General features: G+C 35.5%; 2 protein-coding genes across 13 annotated transcripts; both read left to right on the top strand.

Moving 5' to 3' along the window:
• Nucleotides 1-692: 692 nt before the first annotated feature.
• Nucleotides 693-9,992, top strand: LOC130722597 (NADP-dependent glyceraldehyde-3-phosphate dehydrogenase-like). 12 transcript variants are annotated; one of them, XM_057573370.1, is made up of 18 exons: nt 701-997; nt 1,321-1,514; nt 1,609-1,737; nt 1,972-2,091; nt 2,355-2,491; nt 2,603-2,758; nt 3,216-3,594; nt 3,794-3,910; nt 4,010-4,039; nt 7,210-7,416; nt 7,774-7,857; nt 8,106-8,140; nt 8,298-8,424; nt 8,591-8,679; nt 8,851-8,965; nt 9,074-9,204; nt 9,296-9,344; nt 9,594-9,992. In XM_057573370.1, exons 1-18 carry the CDS (start codon nt 853-855, stop codon nt 9,669-9,671), a joined length of 2,322 nt encoding a protein of 773 aa, XP_057429353.1. In that variant the 5' UTR covers nt 701-852; the 3' UTR covers nt 9,672-9,992. The 12 variants fall into 12 exon arrangements, 6 of the variants coding, with proteins under 6 accessions (XP_057429359.1, XP_057429358.1, XP_057429357.1 ...); XM_057573373.1 differs by lacking the exon at nt 9,296-9,344 and having other exon boundaries at nt 700-997; nt 9,594-9,731; XM_057573371.1 differs by lacking the exon at nt 4,010-4,039.
• A 1,209-nt stretch (nt 9,993-11,201) lies between these two features.
• Nucleotides 11,202-16,016, top strand: LOC130724690 (uncharacterized). Its single transcript, XM_057575972.1, has 8 exons — nt 11,202-11,712; nt 12,658-12,717; nt 12,894-13,142; nt 13,271-13,347; nt 14,318-14,394; nt 14,932-15,064; nt 15,153-15,360; nt 15,536-16,016. The coding sequence occupies exons 1-7, from the start codon at nt 11,313-11,315 to the stop codon at nt 15,306-15,308; spliced, it is 1,152 nt and encodes a 383-aa protein (XP_057431955.1). The 5' UTR covers nt 11,202-11,312; the 3' UTR covers nt 15,309-15,360; nt 15,536-16,016.
• Nucleotides 16,017-17,707: the final 1,691 nt, after the last annotated feature.

Here is a 17,707-nt window from a genome sequence, read left to right as displayed (position 1 = left end):
AGGAGGAAAGAAGGGAAAAAGTCACACTAGAAAAAGGAAAAACCCAATTGTAGTTGCTTTTTATCGTCATCCTAAAGATGGGCCACCACTACTTCGATGAGTTCTAGACCAAAATATGGGATGAGCTTGAGGGGTCCGAGTGGTAGGCAATGCTGTTTGATTTAAACACCAAACCAATGTCTATGTGGTCCATTTGTTATAAACATAGAAAGCCTAGCAAATGTTAACTCATTAACTTTCAAAAATTTCTCGTGATAAAAATTGGTTCAATTTTCTCGTGACAAACCACCATTGTGTATGTAAGTTTCATATTTCAGTTTACCTCAACCAACTCCAAAAGCATACAAATCACCATCAACTAATTAATTTGATAAGTTATTTTTCATTAAAATTAATCTTAGCCGTAACTTCTCAAAGCATGCTTGTACACTTCTCTGTTCTTAATTCCATTCCTATACATGCCACTTTTCTCTCAAGGGAGGATATAACAAACATTTGATACAAGTTTAACTGTTTTGTGAGTGAAAGTCATCCTAACATAGTGTCACTGTCAGTATAGGACAAGGAGATGGAGATTGAGATATTTAAACCTCACCTACATTGCATGGCATGCTGGAAATTGAACCACCTAACCTCGTTCGTCCCAAGTTAATACCTTGTTCTCACATTCCCTTTATATAATAAACAAACGCATCATAGGATCACTCACCAAACCATCACCCACAGTCTCACATAACCAAAACCACACTTCACCATTACCTCCTCCTCCTCCTAACCTTATACTTCTCTCTTTCTCAACACATTATATTATAAATCGTTCGGTCTAAAGAGAAAATTTGCATAATTTGGAACATGGCTGGAACTGGATTGTTTGCTGAAATCTTGGATGGTGAAGTATACAAGTACTACTCTTGTGGAGAATGGACAAAATCTTCTTCAGGAAAAAGTGTTTCCATCATCAATCCCACTACTAGGAAGACTCAATACAAAGTTCAAGGTAATCAACTACCAAAAGGATGTTATGACACACCATTTTCTCTAGCATCTAAAGTCCTACATTCTAGTTAATTACTTTTTTTTTTCTCACTCTATGTTGATAAAGTTTGTGCATATTCTAAGTGCATATTTGGAAATCCTTCTACAATTTATAGTAGAACTAGAATTAATTCTTTCTTCTTCGGAGAAGCTTATGCAGCTTCTAGGTTTCAGAATTGATTCTGAGAAAAAATAAGTTGATCTAAACATGCTGTAAGCTTCAGTTTTTAAATTAGTAACAAGAGATAGCTGAGTGTAATAGGCTCTGAAATGATATTGATGCAGCTTGTTCACAAGAAGAAGTTAATAAGGTAATGGATTCAGCAAAATCAGCACAAAAGTCATGGGCAAAGACCCCGCTCTGGAAGCGGGCTGAGCTTCTACACAAGGCAGCTGCTATTCTCATAGAACATAGAGATCCAATTGCTGAGTGCCTGGTCAAAGAAATAGCAAAGCCAGCCAAAGATGCAGTTACAGAGGTGCAGACCATGTTGTTATTGGTTAAGGAAAATTTTGATTAGGATCAGAAATTTGAATCATGAAAATAATAAATATTTAATGTTTTTGATAAAGGTTGTGAGGTCAGGAGATCTGGTTTCTTATTGTGCTGAAGAGGGGGTAAGAATTTTGGGAGAGGGGAAGTTCTTGGTGTCAGATAGCTTTCCTGGAAATGAAAGGACAAAATATTGCCTCACATCAAAGGTTAATTTCAGAACTTACATTCTGTATGAAACTCATTTTACTACACTGTAACTTCTAAAAATTCAACATGCCAGCACTTTTTTTTGAAGTTACAAACTTCCGCATGATCTAATGTTTGAGTGCATATAATCCAATATTTTATAACATTTCATCATCTTAGTAACTTTTATGACAAGCAATCTGATACCTTATTATTTCTCTTGGAATATGATATGGTTTAAATGGGTTCTTCAGGTTCCATTAGGAGTGATTTTAGCTATCCCGCCTTTTAACTATCCTGTCAACCTTGCTGTCTCAAAAATTGCTCCTGCGCTGATCGCCGGAAACTCAATTGTGCTCAAGCCTCCAACCCAGGTAATGTTTATACTCTCACATCAATAGCCAATAGCTCAAGTCACTAGATTGTGTCCATCTGTAAAAAAAAGATAACTACTATTTTACCAGAACACAAAATTCAGGCTTGTACAAAATACTTGTATCATAATCTTCGCTACTGCGATGCTAGAAATACTTGTTGTCAACCTCAATGGAAGAACCAATAAGTGTTCAGATTGTTACTAAGATTTTAAATCTTTTAATTTCTTCCAATCTTTTAACATTGTGATGATGCATTTCAGGGAGCTGTTTCTGCTCTTCACATGGTGCATTGTTTTCACCTGGCTGGTTTTCCCAAAGGCCTAATAAGTTGTGTCACAGGCAAAGGCTCAGAAATTGGTGACTTCCTTACTATGCATCCAGGAGTGAATTGCATAAGGTGATTGTTTATTCATTGTTTTATGATGTATGTGATGGTATGGTACCTCATATCCCCTACCTATTTCAATTTGGTCAGTTTTGACTTTTCCTTTGTTTATCTGTCTGTCAGCTTCACTGGTGGAGATACTGGTATTGCAATTTCAAAGAAGGCAGGCATGATTCCTTTGCAAATGGAGCTTGGAGGAAAGGATGCCTGCATTGTACTTGAGGATGCGGACCTGGATTTGGTGGCTTCAAACATTATAAAAGGAGGCTTTTCATACAGGTGAATGGCATATCTGAATTTGCTTCTCTTGGGAAAGGGATACGGGTTGAATTTTTATTAGAACTTTGGTCAGGTATAATTCTACCCCAAGTTCTAGATGGTATCAGAGCTTGCAGATGTTTTGTCCTGCAAACTTTCACGCTCTTGATATCCAACAATTCTAATAATTATACTCCATTTTGCATTGATTTGATAATGACAATATTATGTGTGTTATTTTGAATTCTCAGTTCACAACTTCACATCAAACAATGACACTACATGCTTCTTTGTGCTCAATACTTAGTTAGTATGTAGCGTTGTTTTCCATAATGCTATGACATAGGAAAATCACACTAAATTCTTCCCTATACTCAGGCTTTTGGTGACACTTTGGTGTTTTAATTTAACTCCCATTCCAAAGGAATTTCTTTTATGTATTAACCACTTGTTTTGTTGTTCACTTTATCTACAAAAGTGGTCAGAGATGCACAGCTGTTAAGGTTGTCTTAGTGATGGAAACTGTTGCTGATAAATTGGTTGAGAAAGTGAAGGCTAGGGTGGCCAAACTAAGTGTTGGAGCACCAGAAGATAACTCTGATATCACCCCAGTTGTTTCAGAATCCTCAGCCAATTTCATTGAAGGCCTGGTCTTGGATGCTAAAAAGAAAGGAGCAACATTCTGCCAGGTGTATAGAAGGGAAGGGAATCTCATTTGGCCCTTGCTGCTTGATAATGTTAGGCCTGATATGAGAATTGCATGGGAGGAGCCATTTGGACCAGTTTTGCCTGTTATTAGGATCAATTCCATTGAAGAAGGGATCCACCATTGTAATTCTAGCAATTTTGGACTTCAGGTAGAATTTTAGCATTGACTTTGTACATGTTTGGATCAACTATTCTTTCATCAGAATCTGACACCCAGAAACTTCTCTCTAGAATTGAGTTTGACTTCAGAATAAATTATAGAAGGATTTTCAAGCATGCACAAAGTAGATTCATTTCATTTGCGAACTTGTCTATGATGATTTGTTTCAACACATTGAACTTGTGTAGGGTTGTGTCTTCACAAAGGATGTGAACAAAGCAATATTGATCAGTGATGCAATGGAGACAGGCACAGTTCAGATAAATTCTGCCCCAGCTCGTGGACCTGATCATTTTCCCTTTCAGGTGAGTTCACTCACCATCCATTCACATCATACAAACCAGTTTCTATTCCCAAAATTTGAAAAACAAAAACAATGATACACATAAATGCTTTAATGACAGGGTATAAAGGATACACATAAATGCTTTCAGGTGAGTTCACTCACCATCCATTCACATCATAAATGTTTGAGTAAAGTACACTCACCCCCCTTAAGGTTTGTTAGAATTACACTCCACCCCATTCTTATCTAAAATCTACATCCCACCCCATTTTATATAGAGGCAAATTTAGTGACGAAAAATATTTTTCATTAATAATTAGTTATTATTTAAATTGTTAATCAATAATTTCAAAAAAAAAAATCAATATAATCCAATAAATTTAAAAATGAAAACATCACAATCCTCCTCATTCTCTCAATCGCGTTTTTCCTCCGTAAATTCATAATGCAAATTATGCAATAGCACACCTGCCCGATTTACAAACCATATCTCGAATATAGTGAAACATGCTTGTGTTTTCATATTTGGTAATAATTCAATTTTAATCAAAATAATCTCTTTATACCTCCAATTTTCAAAATTGGGTTGTAGGCCAAAAAAGCAACACAAATGGGTGAAGAAAATAGAGAAACAAAATTATGAAAATATGAAGTGGATCTGAGGTTATTAGAGCCCAACGAGGCGGTAGAGCATCGTTTTTAACAAAATCCAACAATATCTAAGACCAACAGAGCGTTTGCTCACAACTTCAAGGGGTGAAATTCACAAGAAGTAGTTGAACAAGTGGCTTTAGGGATGTGCGATTCACGTTCTGGGGTTCAGGTCGCAACAAAACTTTGAGGCATGGAGGTGCCATGGGGTTTCACATTGTGGGACAGTGGAGCCGTGTTAAAGGGAGTAAAGGCTTGGTGGTGGCCGTTTGTGGTGAGAAATATGATTTGGAGATAGATGGGACGTGGACTTAACAGACAGAGTGAATGGTTTTTTTAAATTTAATTCAGTAAAATTATTTTCATAAATTAATGTATGATAGTGTATATGCATTAAATTTATTTAAATTTTTACTAATTAGTAATTAGTTTTTAGTAGTGAGGAATTTGTTTTCGTCACTAAAATTTGCCTTTATAAAAAATGGGGTGGAGTGTAGATTTTTAAAAAGAATGGGGTGGAGTGTCATTCTTGCAAATCTTGAGGGGGTGAGTGTATTTTACTCTAAATGTTTTAGTTTAATTATACATGCCATGAATTATTTTTTTCCTTGTTGTAGACGGTTAGCAAGCACTGATTATTCATTTTTCCTATAATTTTTTTTTTTCACGCGGGAATTATGAAACTTAAGCGATGAGGCCTTTGTTGTACCTAGAGATCAAATGATATAGATATAGGTTAGGAAATTCAACAAGTTATAAAAGAGGATAGAAGCATAATTTATTACCACTTTCAAGTCTTTCAACCTAAGTCGTGTCTCAGTTTTATTTATTTATTTATTTATTTATGTGATCTTATGAACATATATACATGTTAAAAGGGAAGCGATTTTAACTGGTTCAATCACAATCCATGGCAATAAAAAATAATCTACATGTGCAATTGGATGTCACCTTATTTAGTGTTAACCATTCTATCCCAGTATCCCTCCCGTCCGACTCATTCTATCTCTTCTGCGTCAGAAAATTTATTTTCAGTATTCATAACCGGAAAACTAGGCTAGATTTAAGTGTAAATACGGGTGCAATTCTCTCATAGTATTAAGGCATGCCTTGCAACGGGTCTCAGACCCTCCAAATTATCAAAAAAAAAAATAAAGGCATGCCTTGCAACTCTTCAAACCAATCTTCTTGAGTACCAACCCTGGCTTTGAGTTAGTCGTCTCCTTTCTTTGTCAAGTAACCTTTGCTATGTGAGTACGTGGTGTTAGTGCACGAAACTTCCGGATCATGGGATATTGGGATCTGAAACACAAAGACCTCTAATCGTGTCTGAGTTTCAACGTGGTGTTAGTGCACGAAACTTCCGGATCACGGGATAGTGGGATCTGAAACACAAAGACCTCTAACCGTGTCTTTGAGTTTCAACACACTGCCTTCAAACCACTTTCCTTAAGATACGTCTCCCTTAACCTTGGGCAAAATTTGTTTAAGTGTTAGACCTTCCTTTTCTCGACCCCTTTGGCTTCTCGAGTACGCTCTTGTTCGATCCAAGATCGTCCATCTCTTAGCCAATATTACACTTCTTTTCTAGTTTAGCTCTACACTTTTCACCATGCTTCGAGGCGCTGGGTTCTAATAACACTCGATTCACATATTCTTGTCTCGAGAACCGATGCTCTGTAGCGTCTTCTCGAATTCAAAATTTTGAAAATAACAAACATATTACGACTGAGTGTCAATGTAAATTGTTTTTACACTGATAACGACAATAAAAACATTATTCCACTAAGTGAGGTCAGCTATATGAATAATTCTATCTCATTGAGCTCGATTGAAAACCTGATTATGAGGGATTGTAAACGAGATAACTTTTTATAGTTATTCCCAAGTTTTTTTTGGCTCCCTCTACCTCTTCCCATGACTAAATATCATGTTATCAACCATTCTCATTGGCGCCTCAAAAGGTCTTCCTTGTATATGTTCATACTACTTTAATTGATTTTCCGTCAGCTTCTCCATGATAGACGCCTTCTTCTAGCTTTTTTTTTCTCTTCACATTATCAGTGCATAAAAATTAAACTTATTTCCCCACTTCCATGATTAATATAGGTTAGGAATTTTGTGGTGGTTGTTAACAGTATGTAAATCATTAAACTTCACCCAACAATATAACTAAAGTGAGTTTTGATTCATTTACACTTCACTTTCTCTTTCATTTCAAATTCACTCTATATTTCTTCTTATCAATCACCTTGACTCCTATCATATCATCACGCATAGTATCTCTCATTTTTCTTCATTTATTGCAAGGTGAAGTCCGTGTCTTATGGTGTGAATAAAACTATATTGGTAAAACTATTCCATTCGATAATCTCGTTCCGCTTCACTCAATCATTTATCATTGCTCTTCCAATGAACATAACACAGACACAAGAATAAGTCTTATATGGTAATCACTAATCAGGTAAAAGACTGTGTCAAGATATTCCAACAAAGCGACAAGGCAGTACTGGATAACATGGATGGAATCAAATTTAATGTCAGCAATCACATGTCCAACGTGGGCAAATATAGATCATACAATTCTAGTGTCATCATAATTCAGATCTAACATCAATCAGCGAATAGGTTGTTGGTTCTTACATCGTATGTTGTTTGGATTACAAGGTGATCCAAATGGAGAAAACATCTTGGGCATGCACTGTTATCATCCAAGTGTGTCTCTGCTTTGCTTTCTACATAGCTCTCAACTTGGGTCAACCTCAGAAATTGGTCAAAACAAATGCAAGTGGCCATGAACCTTTTGATCTCTACTTCATCAGTGTCAGAGGGGGTTTCAGACCCCATTTCCAGCAATTCCATCTTCTCAAGCAGGTAGATTATTAGCTCTCTCTTCACTAAGCTAGCATTTTAACAGTTTGTTGGATGTTTTTCATGATTTTCTTCTTAATGGGTGTTTGTCAATGGTGGATTTTCATGTTCAACCCAATTTTGTTTATGCTTTGGAAATTTGAAGTTGCATTGTTCCAACATTTTCTTGCTTCCCTTTTATTTGTTTGGAAGGAATGGCCCAAGACAGGATGAATGAAGCATATATTTGGATCTTTTTCTGTTTTTCTTTTCCTTAATTAACATGCTTTAGTTTCTTCAGTGTACTTGGTTGGTTGCTTTAACTTTTTTTCATTCTGCTCACCTTTCTGACCTCTCTCTTACTTCCTGGTGTTCATGAAGATGGAGAAGGTGGCCAGAATTTACAAGGCAAGTTTTGTTGTGAGCAGCAGTGAGCTTGGGGAAGATGATCCTCTCATGCAGAATGTATGTTCTTTTGTTTATATAATTTTTTTCTGTGACCTTTCTAGCTTTTTGCTGTTTGTAGAAATAGATTTCTTATGTAGTGGCATGCAATTTGAGAGGTTTCTTCAGATTTCAAATTGCAAATGCTGTCGCGGTTGTGTGATAAGGTCCATAATTTGAAACTATGGTTATGGTTGCTTTTGGTTTTATTGCAATGGCAAATTGTTTCATTGTTTTCAATTAAGAGTCATGGTATATTTCTTTTACAGGCTACTCAACATTTTCCATCATTGAGAATTCCCTGGTATACAATCCTCTGAGCAATCTGTTATCTGTATTGGTACATATGACACAGAAATTTGTGGCTGCAGAGTCTTGAATTCCAATGTATTGTTTGAGAAAATCACCATCCTTTGTCAATTCTGCTAAATGGGATAGTTATGAAGAGAGTTAGTGTGCAGGTACAACACCTACACTACTGCAGCCTCAAAATCAGAAGGACAAGAAGCGGTTTGCTTTGAAAAGAAGATCAAGATATCTAATGGGAAAACCTTAGACGTTATCGGTGTGGATACTCAATTACTGCAAGTATGTATTTATGTGTTCATAAATATATTTCTATGGTTGCTGAACCTATCATCAGATATCATTAAGGCATTTGTTCATAGCCACTTTTACTTTGTCCTATCATTGATATAGACTTATAATAGACTTTAGTATCTTTCTCTAATTTGTTTCTTTTCTGATGCTGAAGGACTCTGTCTTAAGGGGATCATTAAGTGGCAATAGAAATAATAAATTGCATTTGCTGATCAGAACATTGGAAGCAAACAGTAGTAACTGGTATGATCACTATGAAATCAAACTTCCTTTTCCAACCCAATTTTTTCAAAATCTGACAGGATTATGCTAAAAACATGATGATTTCTCAACAACCTGCATTATTTCAAGTTCATGTGACAATACAAATAATTCCAGTTTTTGATAAACACTTTGTCTCTTTGGTAACTTCAGGCGCATTGTTGTTGGATACCAACCACTTATCATCTGTGGAGAGAATAATAAGGAGCAAATGAAGAAGAAGCAAGTTTTTGAGTATTTTCACCGTATGTTTCTGAAATTTGCAGTAGTAAGTGCAAAGCAGCTATTATGTTTGGAAAATTTTCAAATGCTAAAGTTTTGACATGTTAACTACACTGACTCTGATATGACATTCATCCTTGTATTTACACCTCAGAATGTATACCTGAGTGGACAGGATTGCACTAACCATGGCAATGATGGTAGTGTTGCTTACATAGGGAACCCTGGCCTAGTTGAGAAAGAGCCTTATTCAATTTTTCTAAATGGAAACTCTCACTATAGCAGGTAAATATTCACTCAGTCCCAGTTTTTGTGCTTTACTCAACATCTGTGACCAAAACTCATGAATCCTTCCTTTATATTTGAATCCTGCTAGAGAATTGGCTAATGGATTCCTTCTTCACCGAGTCAGCTCAATGCAAATTGTGGGTAACAAACTGTGCGGTTATCATCTGTGATTTTTTTTATCAAAAGTTGATGGATTTGGATATTTATTGCCTCATTGCTCTTATTCCAAATTGTTTTTTATATATATTTATTCTCGGCACATCAAAATGAATGTTGCATGAAATTTTTAAGTCATATTATGCATGGCATAATTGGTTAAATACAACGGATCTTAGTAATCATGCCAAATGTCTAAATTTACTCTTCATATGATCTTCCCATTACAGGTAACCTACTATATAAATTTAGTTGGTGAAGTTGCTTTCAAAAATGTGCTCCAACAGAAGGGTACAGATGTTATGTAAATATTTCCAGTTGGAGATCCAATTATTCTTTCTGGCATTGGTGCTTCTGTGCTGCCTCAAGTTCCAATTTCATCTGAAGTTTTCCCCAGCCTGCTTCCCAAACAAGAACAAGTTTTTCATTTCAAATCCATTTTTGACAACTAAGTCTATATTTTGGAATGTATTGTAATGTTTAAGAACTTGACTATGTTCAAGATTCATGTCCAGCAGCAGGATTTGTAGTTTATTCCTTCCAAGTATTGTTATGATCTTGAGAAGGTATCTTAATTGTCTAATGCAAATACACAGCTCTCTGTGCAGACAACATTTTCACAAAATAAAGTTGCAGCCACTTGTAACTAGAAAGGGCAAGATCAAAGTAAAGAGTTGCTCTTGCAATCAGTGTACTAAATTAGTAATTAGTAAGTAATTCATTACTTTAAAATATATTAATATAAAATAAAAATGTGTGAAATAATTTAATGGGTGTTTAGATTTGTTAGATTTGGATCTTGCAGAAATAAAAATTAACCAAAACACATAAATGCTTTCAGGTGAGTTCACTCACCATCCATTCACATCATAAATGTTTTAGTGTGAGTTGGATCTCAAGGGATAGCCAACAGCATTAACATGATGACCAAAGTTAAAACGACTGTGATCAACTTGCCTACCCCTTCTTATGCCATGGGCTAGTATTGGAAAAGCTATTCATATAATCAGTTCCATGAATAAAAGGTAGCTTACAATCAAAAGCAGTAAGATAAATAATCAGTGGGATAGAACTCTCACTTATTGTACTAATATTTAAGTTAGCAGGAAATCAGTCTGAAATTACCTTACGCCTTGTCAACAGGTTAAGGATAATGGTTCTGTTACAGTTAATTTATATGAAACCAATGAAATGAAGGAAATAAATACTTGAGTCATTTTGATTTTAGAAAAGTATTCTGTTGTCACTTTTTTTTTAATGGCTGTGTTTAAAGTCTTCAACATTAGTACACTTCCAAGTTCCAATTGTTGGTTCCTTTCTTGAGCTTTCTACTACAAGTCAACAAGTAAGTTATGCCATCAAGCCTCATTAAGCAATTGTGGAGGATTTGGTTCCATAAGCTTATGAGACAAATCCTACAAGCTGTGATTTAGCTCTTAAACAAAATATGAATACTCTATTAAAAACAGTGACAGAAAAAATGAAGATTGTACTAAATATTAAGGCAAAAGTTAGAGTACAAGTGAAAAAGAAATAAAGTGGGTAAAATGTTATTTTTCATTTGGAGACTTAAAGAGTATATGAGTAACCACTGCATTCAACGAAAACAAAAAAGTGATCTCTTATATGCTTCCATGTTTTCTTTTTGGTAACTCAAAACTTGGTTTTCCTAAGCACTAAAAACGTATGTTATGGTGTGACCCGGACAAACTAAAAGTTGACAAGTTATCATTCCATTCCCTATATTAGTACAAATAAAGCACAAGTAATGTCAAAAATATGATTAAAGTCTTGATAATTGATATGCTAAGTTTTTTTTTTATTTAGATTAAACACAATCCTTGATTACAAAAATCAATGGTTTGTGAAGTTTTTACCCATGAAAGAAAAATAATAGATCATAGCTCAAAGCATCATACTCTATTCCAAATCAATAAGCACCAAGTTACATGGCTGTGCATATTTTCCCTCACTTTCTCGCTCTTTCTCCTCCATTTTCCCTCGGATTTCCCCGCGCCGCAACTCGTCGCGCTTTGCGGCCACGCAGAGCCTTGCGAGAATGGCGAGACTACGAGGAGGCAGTCAAGCGGAAGGACCTCGCCGGAGCTCTGAGATTCCTCAAGTCCCTCGAAACCGAACAACGCCCGTTCGCCGACGTGGAGGGCCCTTCTCCGGTGACCGAGTCGACTCAGTCCCGGTTCCGCGACTTGGAGCTGTTTGGGCCGCAGAGGGATTGGGAGGTGCTGGACACGTGCTTGAATGCTGATGACATGAAGCTTGTTGGGAACGCTTACAAGTTCCTTAGGGATAGAGGGTTCTTGCCCAATTTTGGTAAATGCAGGAACATTGGTGAGTTTTCATCATCGTCAGCTTCTTCTTACCAGAAAATGCAAATTGTTGTTTTTTATCATTTGGGTTGTTCAAAATAGACAAGCACATAATGCAAATTGTTACTTTATTTAGATGGGTTCATAGGTTCAATCACATGATTTATGTTAGATATAAAACTTAGAGTGAATCCCAAATTTATCCCTTGAAGATTTGGTGGTGGACACACTAATTTCCTAGAATGCATAAGATGCTTTGTAGTCTCTAAAAATTCTCATATGTTGTTCCTATTAGTTCCTAGGCGTCGGACAAATTAGTTCGGACTACGAATGTAGCTGATGATATATATTTGTGGTCACATTAGTTCTTAAGAACAAATTTGTGGATTTGCTCCAAAAGATAAAACTTATCTTGTGTTGACAACATTAGCTTTTGGGAATCGGGAGAGTTTGTCTCTAATATGAATGAGGGTCTCTGATATGATCGAGTGGTTTCCTTACCATCCACATTTGAATTTTGGCATAAGGTAGAGTGATGTGTTAGATATAAAAACAACGATGAGCTTTTGTTAACTTCTTAAACTCTTGAAAGAGTTGATCCTCTGCAGTTTTGGTGAGATTTGCAAAGTGTAAAATGTAGTCTTGGTTTGTGTGGGATGCTAATTTTTGCTGGTATTCCTGGGATCTTTTGAGTTTTACTTTTATCAATCTAGCTGACATTCAAATATATGATACATTCAGAGTAATTGAGTTTCTTTTCTCTGCATCTTATAAGACTGGTTTTTTGTTCTATGTTACAATCTTTATTGGATACATGTCTTTTGAATTTTTCCAAATTGATGTTGATTGGTGTGGCTTTCTTCTTGTTTGTTAGTTGTTTTCCATAATAATTATTTGTTGTGGCGAGTTAACTCTGCTAAAGCTTTTTATTGAACTTACTGGCTTTTTATTTCCCTATCTTGTATAGTTTTGGAGGGAACTAGGAAAGTAACACCAGATGTCTTGAGATCGTCAACTGGTTTGGAAGGTGCACACATGAATTCCTGACAGATTATTTTCGTTCTAGCTGTAAATTGCTCAAAGTCCCAGTTTCAATCATGTTACATTGGAATGAGTAGCATTTTATTATTTATACAATTCTATGCTGCTGAAAAAATGGTTATTCAGTATAAGTATAACTTTTCCTTCTTTCTTTTGATATAGTGACTAAACTTTCTCCAAAGAAGTGGGGTCTCTCAGACAGCTCAAGTGCTATTTTGGTTGCTTTTCTTGGCGGGGTATCCTTTCTAATTTCACAAGGAATTGACCTCAGACCCAACCTTGCAATGATATTAGGTCTAGCCATTGCAGATTCTATATTCCTAGGTGGTACCTGTTTAGCTCAAATCTCAAGTTACTGGCCACCACATAGGCGCCGAATCCTCATTCATGAAGCAGGACATCTCCTGACAGGTAAAAACAATTTTATAAGAACTTTAGAAGTCACATATTGGGGATATTTGTTCTGGATCATGTTTCTTTCCCCATCACTCTGTGCCATATTAAAACATCTTACAAGGCCCATCCTAATGAAATTTCAGCTTACCTGATGGGTTGCCCAATTCGGGGTGTGATTTTAGATCCGATCATTGCAATGCAAATGGGCATTCAAGGACAGGTATTTTTGCACTCTTTTGTTAACGATATGCCATATTATTTTTATTTGACTATTTTATCACTTTGACACAACTGTCATTTCATGTTAAATACTTGGTACTACTATATCTGCTCTTTGACGCGAACCTAAGACAATCCCTTAGGTGCAAAGTACTCCTCCGGCTCTCCACCCTCCCCCGTTTTTCTTTAGATGATTCCTCTCCTTTTTCTCTCCTTTCATGTTGTTAAAAGTCCCACATTGGCTAGGTGCTTTCTGGTCGCCGTGGCCTACAACATGAAACCCGCCATGCTCTTCATATGCCTTATTGTCAGCTTTCCGCTGTGGCACTGCTATGTCTTCCTTTTAACAATACTGGTTTGAGATATGATGAAACACTTTTGGTTATGCAAATTTCGACAAAAGCCTGTCTACTGCTCTACTACTATCCCTTTTTTTAATGCTAAAGCATATATAGTTGGTGGTGATTATGCTTCTATGGGTTCTTTCATGGTGTAATGTTATGAAGGTTTGCCTGTAAATTATCTTTGCTGTCTTCTGACTTCTTCTCTGTGTTGAACACTTCATCTATAGTGAAATAAAGGCTAACTCATAAGGGTATTTAAACAAAAGAGTTAGAACAAAAAAGGAAGGAAGTCTCTTTTTTCTTTTAGTCCTTCTCTTCAGGGTTTCTGTTTGTTCGCACTGAATTTTCTCATTCTTCTCTGGTACTAGTATAGTTTCTGTTGATTTTAGAAAATTGACTACAGACTGATTAGTTCATGGATGAGTTCACTGATCAAGCAGCCATGTCATCAGTAATGGATTCGTTGTATTTGCAATTTGCATGCACATGTATGCTGACATGTCACAAGTCTAGATTTCATATCCAGTTCTTCTCCTTTAATTTCTATTTATTGTATTCTCAACTAAGTTTGTCTGTTAAATGTTTAATTTAACATCACTTTCGTTGCAGTAAATCTTTATTTTTTAGGCAGGGACTCAGTTTTGGGATGAGAAAGTTGCCAATGACCTTTCTGAAGGGCGACTTGATGGTACAGCTTTTGATAGGTGGGTATAACATTCTATTTATGGAGATATAATTCGAACCTAGCACTGGTTAAAGAGTTATGCCTGTAATTGAATTGCGCACTAGTTAGGGTGGATTTACTTTTTGATGTTTAGATGACATTAGTCTAACATCTTTCGTTCGATAAGCCTGACACTTTGTACATTATCTTTGTATTAGAATTTATAAAGCAAACTTTTTAATTAATCCTTGCTTTCAAAATTTTGTATCTCCTTTAGCCCAAGTAAAAGGTGTGGTCTGTGTCTGTATTTCCACCTAAGCTATATTCCCTGATTAATTACAACTTTAAAAGTGAAGTTAAATGATGTTTTTCCTATCTTGTATCATTGATTCATGCTCCTATTTAAATTCTAGTCTTTATCTCTGTGTTCATTCACAAACTTGCCTTGAGATAACTGAAACAAGTTTGCCTGGAAGCTCTGGACGAAGTCCCCCCTGCCCATTATTTTATTTTTCTCTAGTTTCTCTTTTTGGAGCCTTTCAAGTGATATTGATGCTTTATGTGACCATTGCTTTAGGTACTGCATGGTACTTTTTGCTGGCATTGCAGCTGAAGCGCTTGTTTATGGTGAGGCAGAGGGGGGAGAAAATGATGAAAATCTATTTAGAAGCGTCTGTCTACTTCTTGAGCCTCCATTGTCTGTAGCTGAGGTTTTTCCAAACTGATGTTTCTCGTTTGATGGTTTCGTTTTCATCTGTGATGCTAAAATTTGAACCTTCATGTTCTTGCATTGAACAGATGTCTAATCAAGCAAGATGGTCAGTTTTACAATCTTATAATTTGCTCAAGTGGCATAGAGATGCACACCGAGCTGCTGTTAAAGCCTTGGAAAGTGGTGGCAGCCTGAGTGTTGTTATTAGGAGGATCGAGGAGACTTTGTATTCCAAAAAATGAGCCTCAGAAGTTTATATAAAAGAAACAGTTTCTTTTTCCAAGTTGCTTACTGGTTAGTGGTTAACCACTTTTGTTCTTCTGTTATGGAATTATCAATGCATGCTCACTTTTTTTCTTTTTTATATCTTTTGAGTAATTTGTTGTGTTCAGTTGGGACACGGTTAGCTTGATGGATCTGAATTGTAGCCGGCTTTACTGGTTTTTATGTATGATTGCTGGTTTTGCAGATGCCTTACCGGTTGCACCTCATCTCCTACGATTAAAGATTAGAAGCAATCAAATGAATAATTTCTGATTCAGCTAGTGGCATTTTAGTTCACTTAGGAGGATCGTAAAGTTGTGCCTGACATGAATGATACATTGTGCCAGCAGAGATGTAGTCATTGTGAGAATGGCAGCTTTAGAGTCATTCTGAGTCATACATAAGGTTTTCTGTTATTTTCACCTGCATAACAAACTGTGGTTGAAATCAATCCTAAGTTTTAGAAAATAGTTTGTAAATGATAGATACCAGCAATGAACAGGAAGAAAGAATGTATTTTTTTAACAAGAATGATGTGAAACTACACTGAATTCCTGGATATTCTAGAGATCCAGGGCTCTACCAAGTACCTTGTACGTGTTTAAGATTGGTTTTCCTCCATCTATTGTGAGGTTATTTTTTTGTATCTATTTTGGTTGGAATTTTTCCTATTGTTATTTCTTTAATGTTCTTTTTCCTCTTCCTCCTCCTCTGACTATCACCTTTCATTCATTCTCCATCTCTATGCCATCACATCTAATCTTTTTCCGTGTTATCCTCAACCCGAGATATGTGGTTCAATTAAATGTGGGCTTATACAAGGTTAAGTCTTTTAAGATTTTTATTCCAATGACATATATATAACACCTCAATCTTCACCATGTAACACCTTTTCCAACAAGTTTAATCTAATATACGCAATCAAATTTGAGAAAGTAAAATATTTAACGCATTTAATGTATATATATAATAATCCCATTGAAGTGAATGCTTATGACTTTGTCATGTGCTTAATATGGAAAAATACATAAAGAAATGGATGATGTTAACTGCATTTAGAATGTTATATTCATTAAAAATTGTCATAACACTTAAGAGCCGTGCACTTGTACTTTTGTGGCTTCATTTGATTCGGAATCTGTCAAACTCGAAAGCAAATAAGCAATAATGTCAATAAATTAAGCTTTCTTTGGTAGTTTCCCATGGACAAGAATAATAATGAGATACAGTAGAGAGAGAGGGAATATGTTAGCATGCTCTCCTTTACTTCCCATTGAGTTGGTTAACCATAATTTCATATAAAAAAATGGCAAATAAAATTCTCATTAAAAATTTAATACGACTTTTGTATGATTCTATATGTTATAGGGAATGTGATCTATATACTTTGATACAAAGAACTTGGAAGTTTGAAGTAGGAATCATGAACCATTAATATCCAATTTGCAAATGGGATACGAATAGCCACAACAATGGTTAAATCAATTCCAGCTGCAATCTGCAAGCTAACTCTTAGATCTCAAAGATGATATGGGTACGTGTATGATTTTCAAAACTACTCGTATCACATGCATGTACTCTAATCTTGTCCCAGTTTCAAAGAACACAATATCAAATGTGTATTTATAAAATTCACTAAAAATGCAATCATATCAAGTTCATTATATTCACCACTAGATTAGTTGGGACATTGTAATATATACAGAATTATGGCAAGAGAAGTAGAGAACCAACTCAAATCTTGGATATGTTATTTTATCAATGTATTGTCCTGTCATTTTATTCTTTTTATGGATGATCTGTTTCGGAATGACAGTGTGTAACTAAAAAATTAAAGAATCATAGAAAAGATGGGTTTTGTTAACATAATCTGTTATAGAATTGAGGATGGGTATTTTTAATTTTTGTTAGAACTAAGAGAAAATTACATAAATTTTAATAAATCAATAAAAGAGTGTTAGAGTGAGTGTTGCTAACGCTACTCAAGAAAATTAGGGATGTAATATGATCGGATTGGTTTGAATTTAGGGTATTTGAATTTGCAAACCAATCAAATATGTTTGGTTTGTGCAGATTTAGATTTTCTCATTTTTGCTTCTGGACCCAAACTAAACCAACCTGATCCCAACTGGATTTGTTTGATTTGGGTGATCGGATTCGGAATCCAAAAATATTATTTTGAAATTTGCATTAAATTTATTCTAAAAATGTGAAAAACTATAAAAATATAGAAACTTCATGTAATCCAACATCTCTAAAAGAAAAAATCATTTCATAATCCATATAATCCAAAATAAATAAACTAAAACCAACATCTTCAATACAAACTTAAATGGAGTTCAAAAAAAAAATACAAACCTAAATGATGGCTACGAGG

The sequence above is a fragment of the Lotus japonicus genome, chromosome 6 (assembly GCF_012489685.1).
Source record: "Lotus japonicus ecotype B-129 chromosome 6, LjGifu_v1.2".
In the NCBI taxonomy this organism is placed as follows: Eukaryota; Viridiplantae; Streptophyta; class Magnoliopsida; order Fabales; family Fabaceae; genus Lotus; species Lotus japonicus.
The sequence above is the reverse complement of the archived record's forward strand: the minus strand, read 5'-3'. Positions and strand labels throughout refer to the sequence as shown.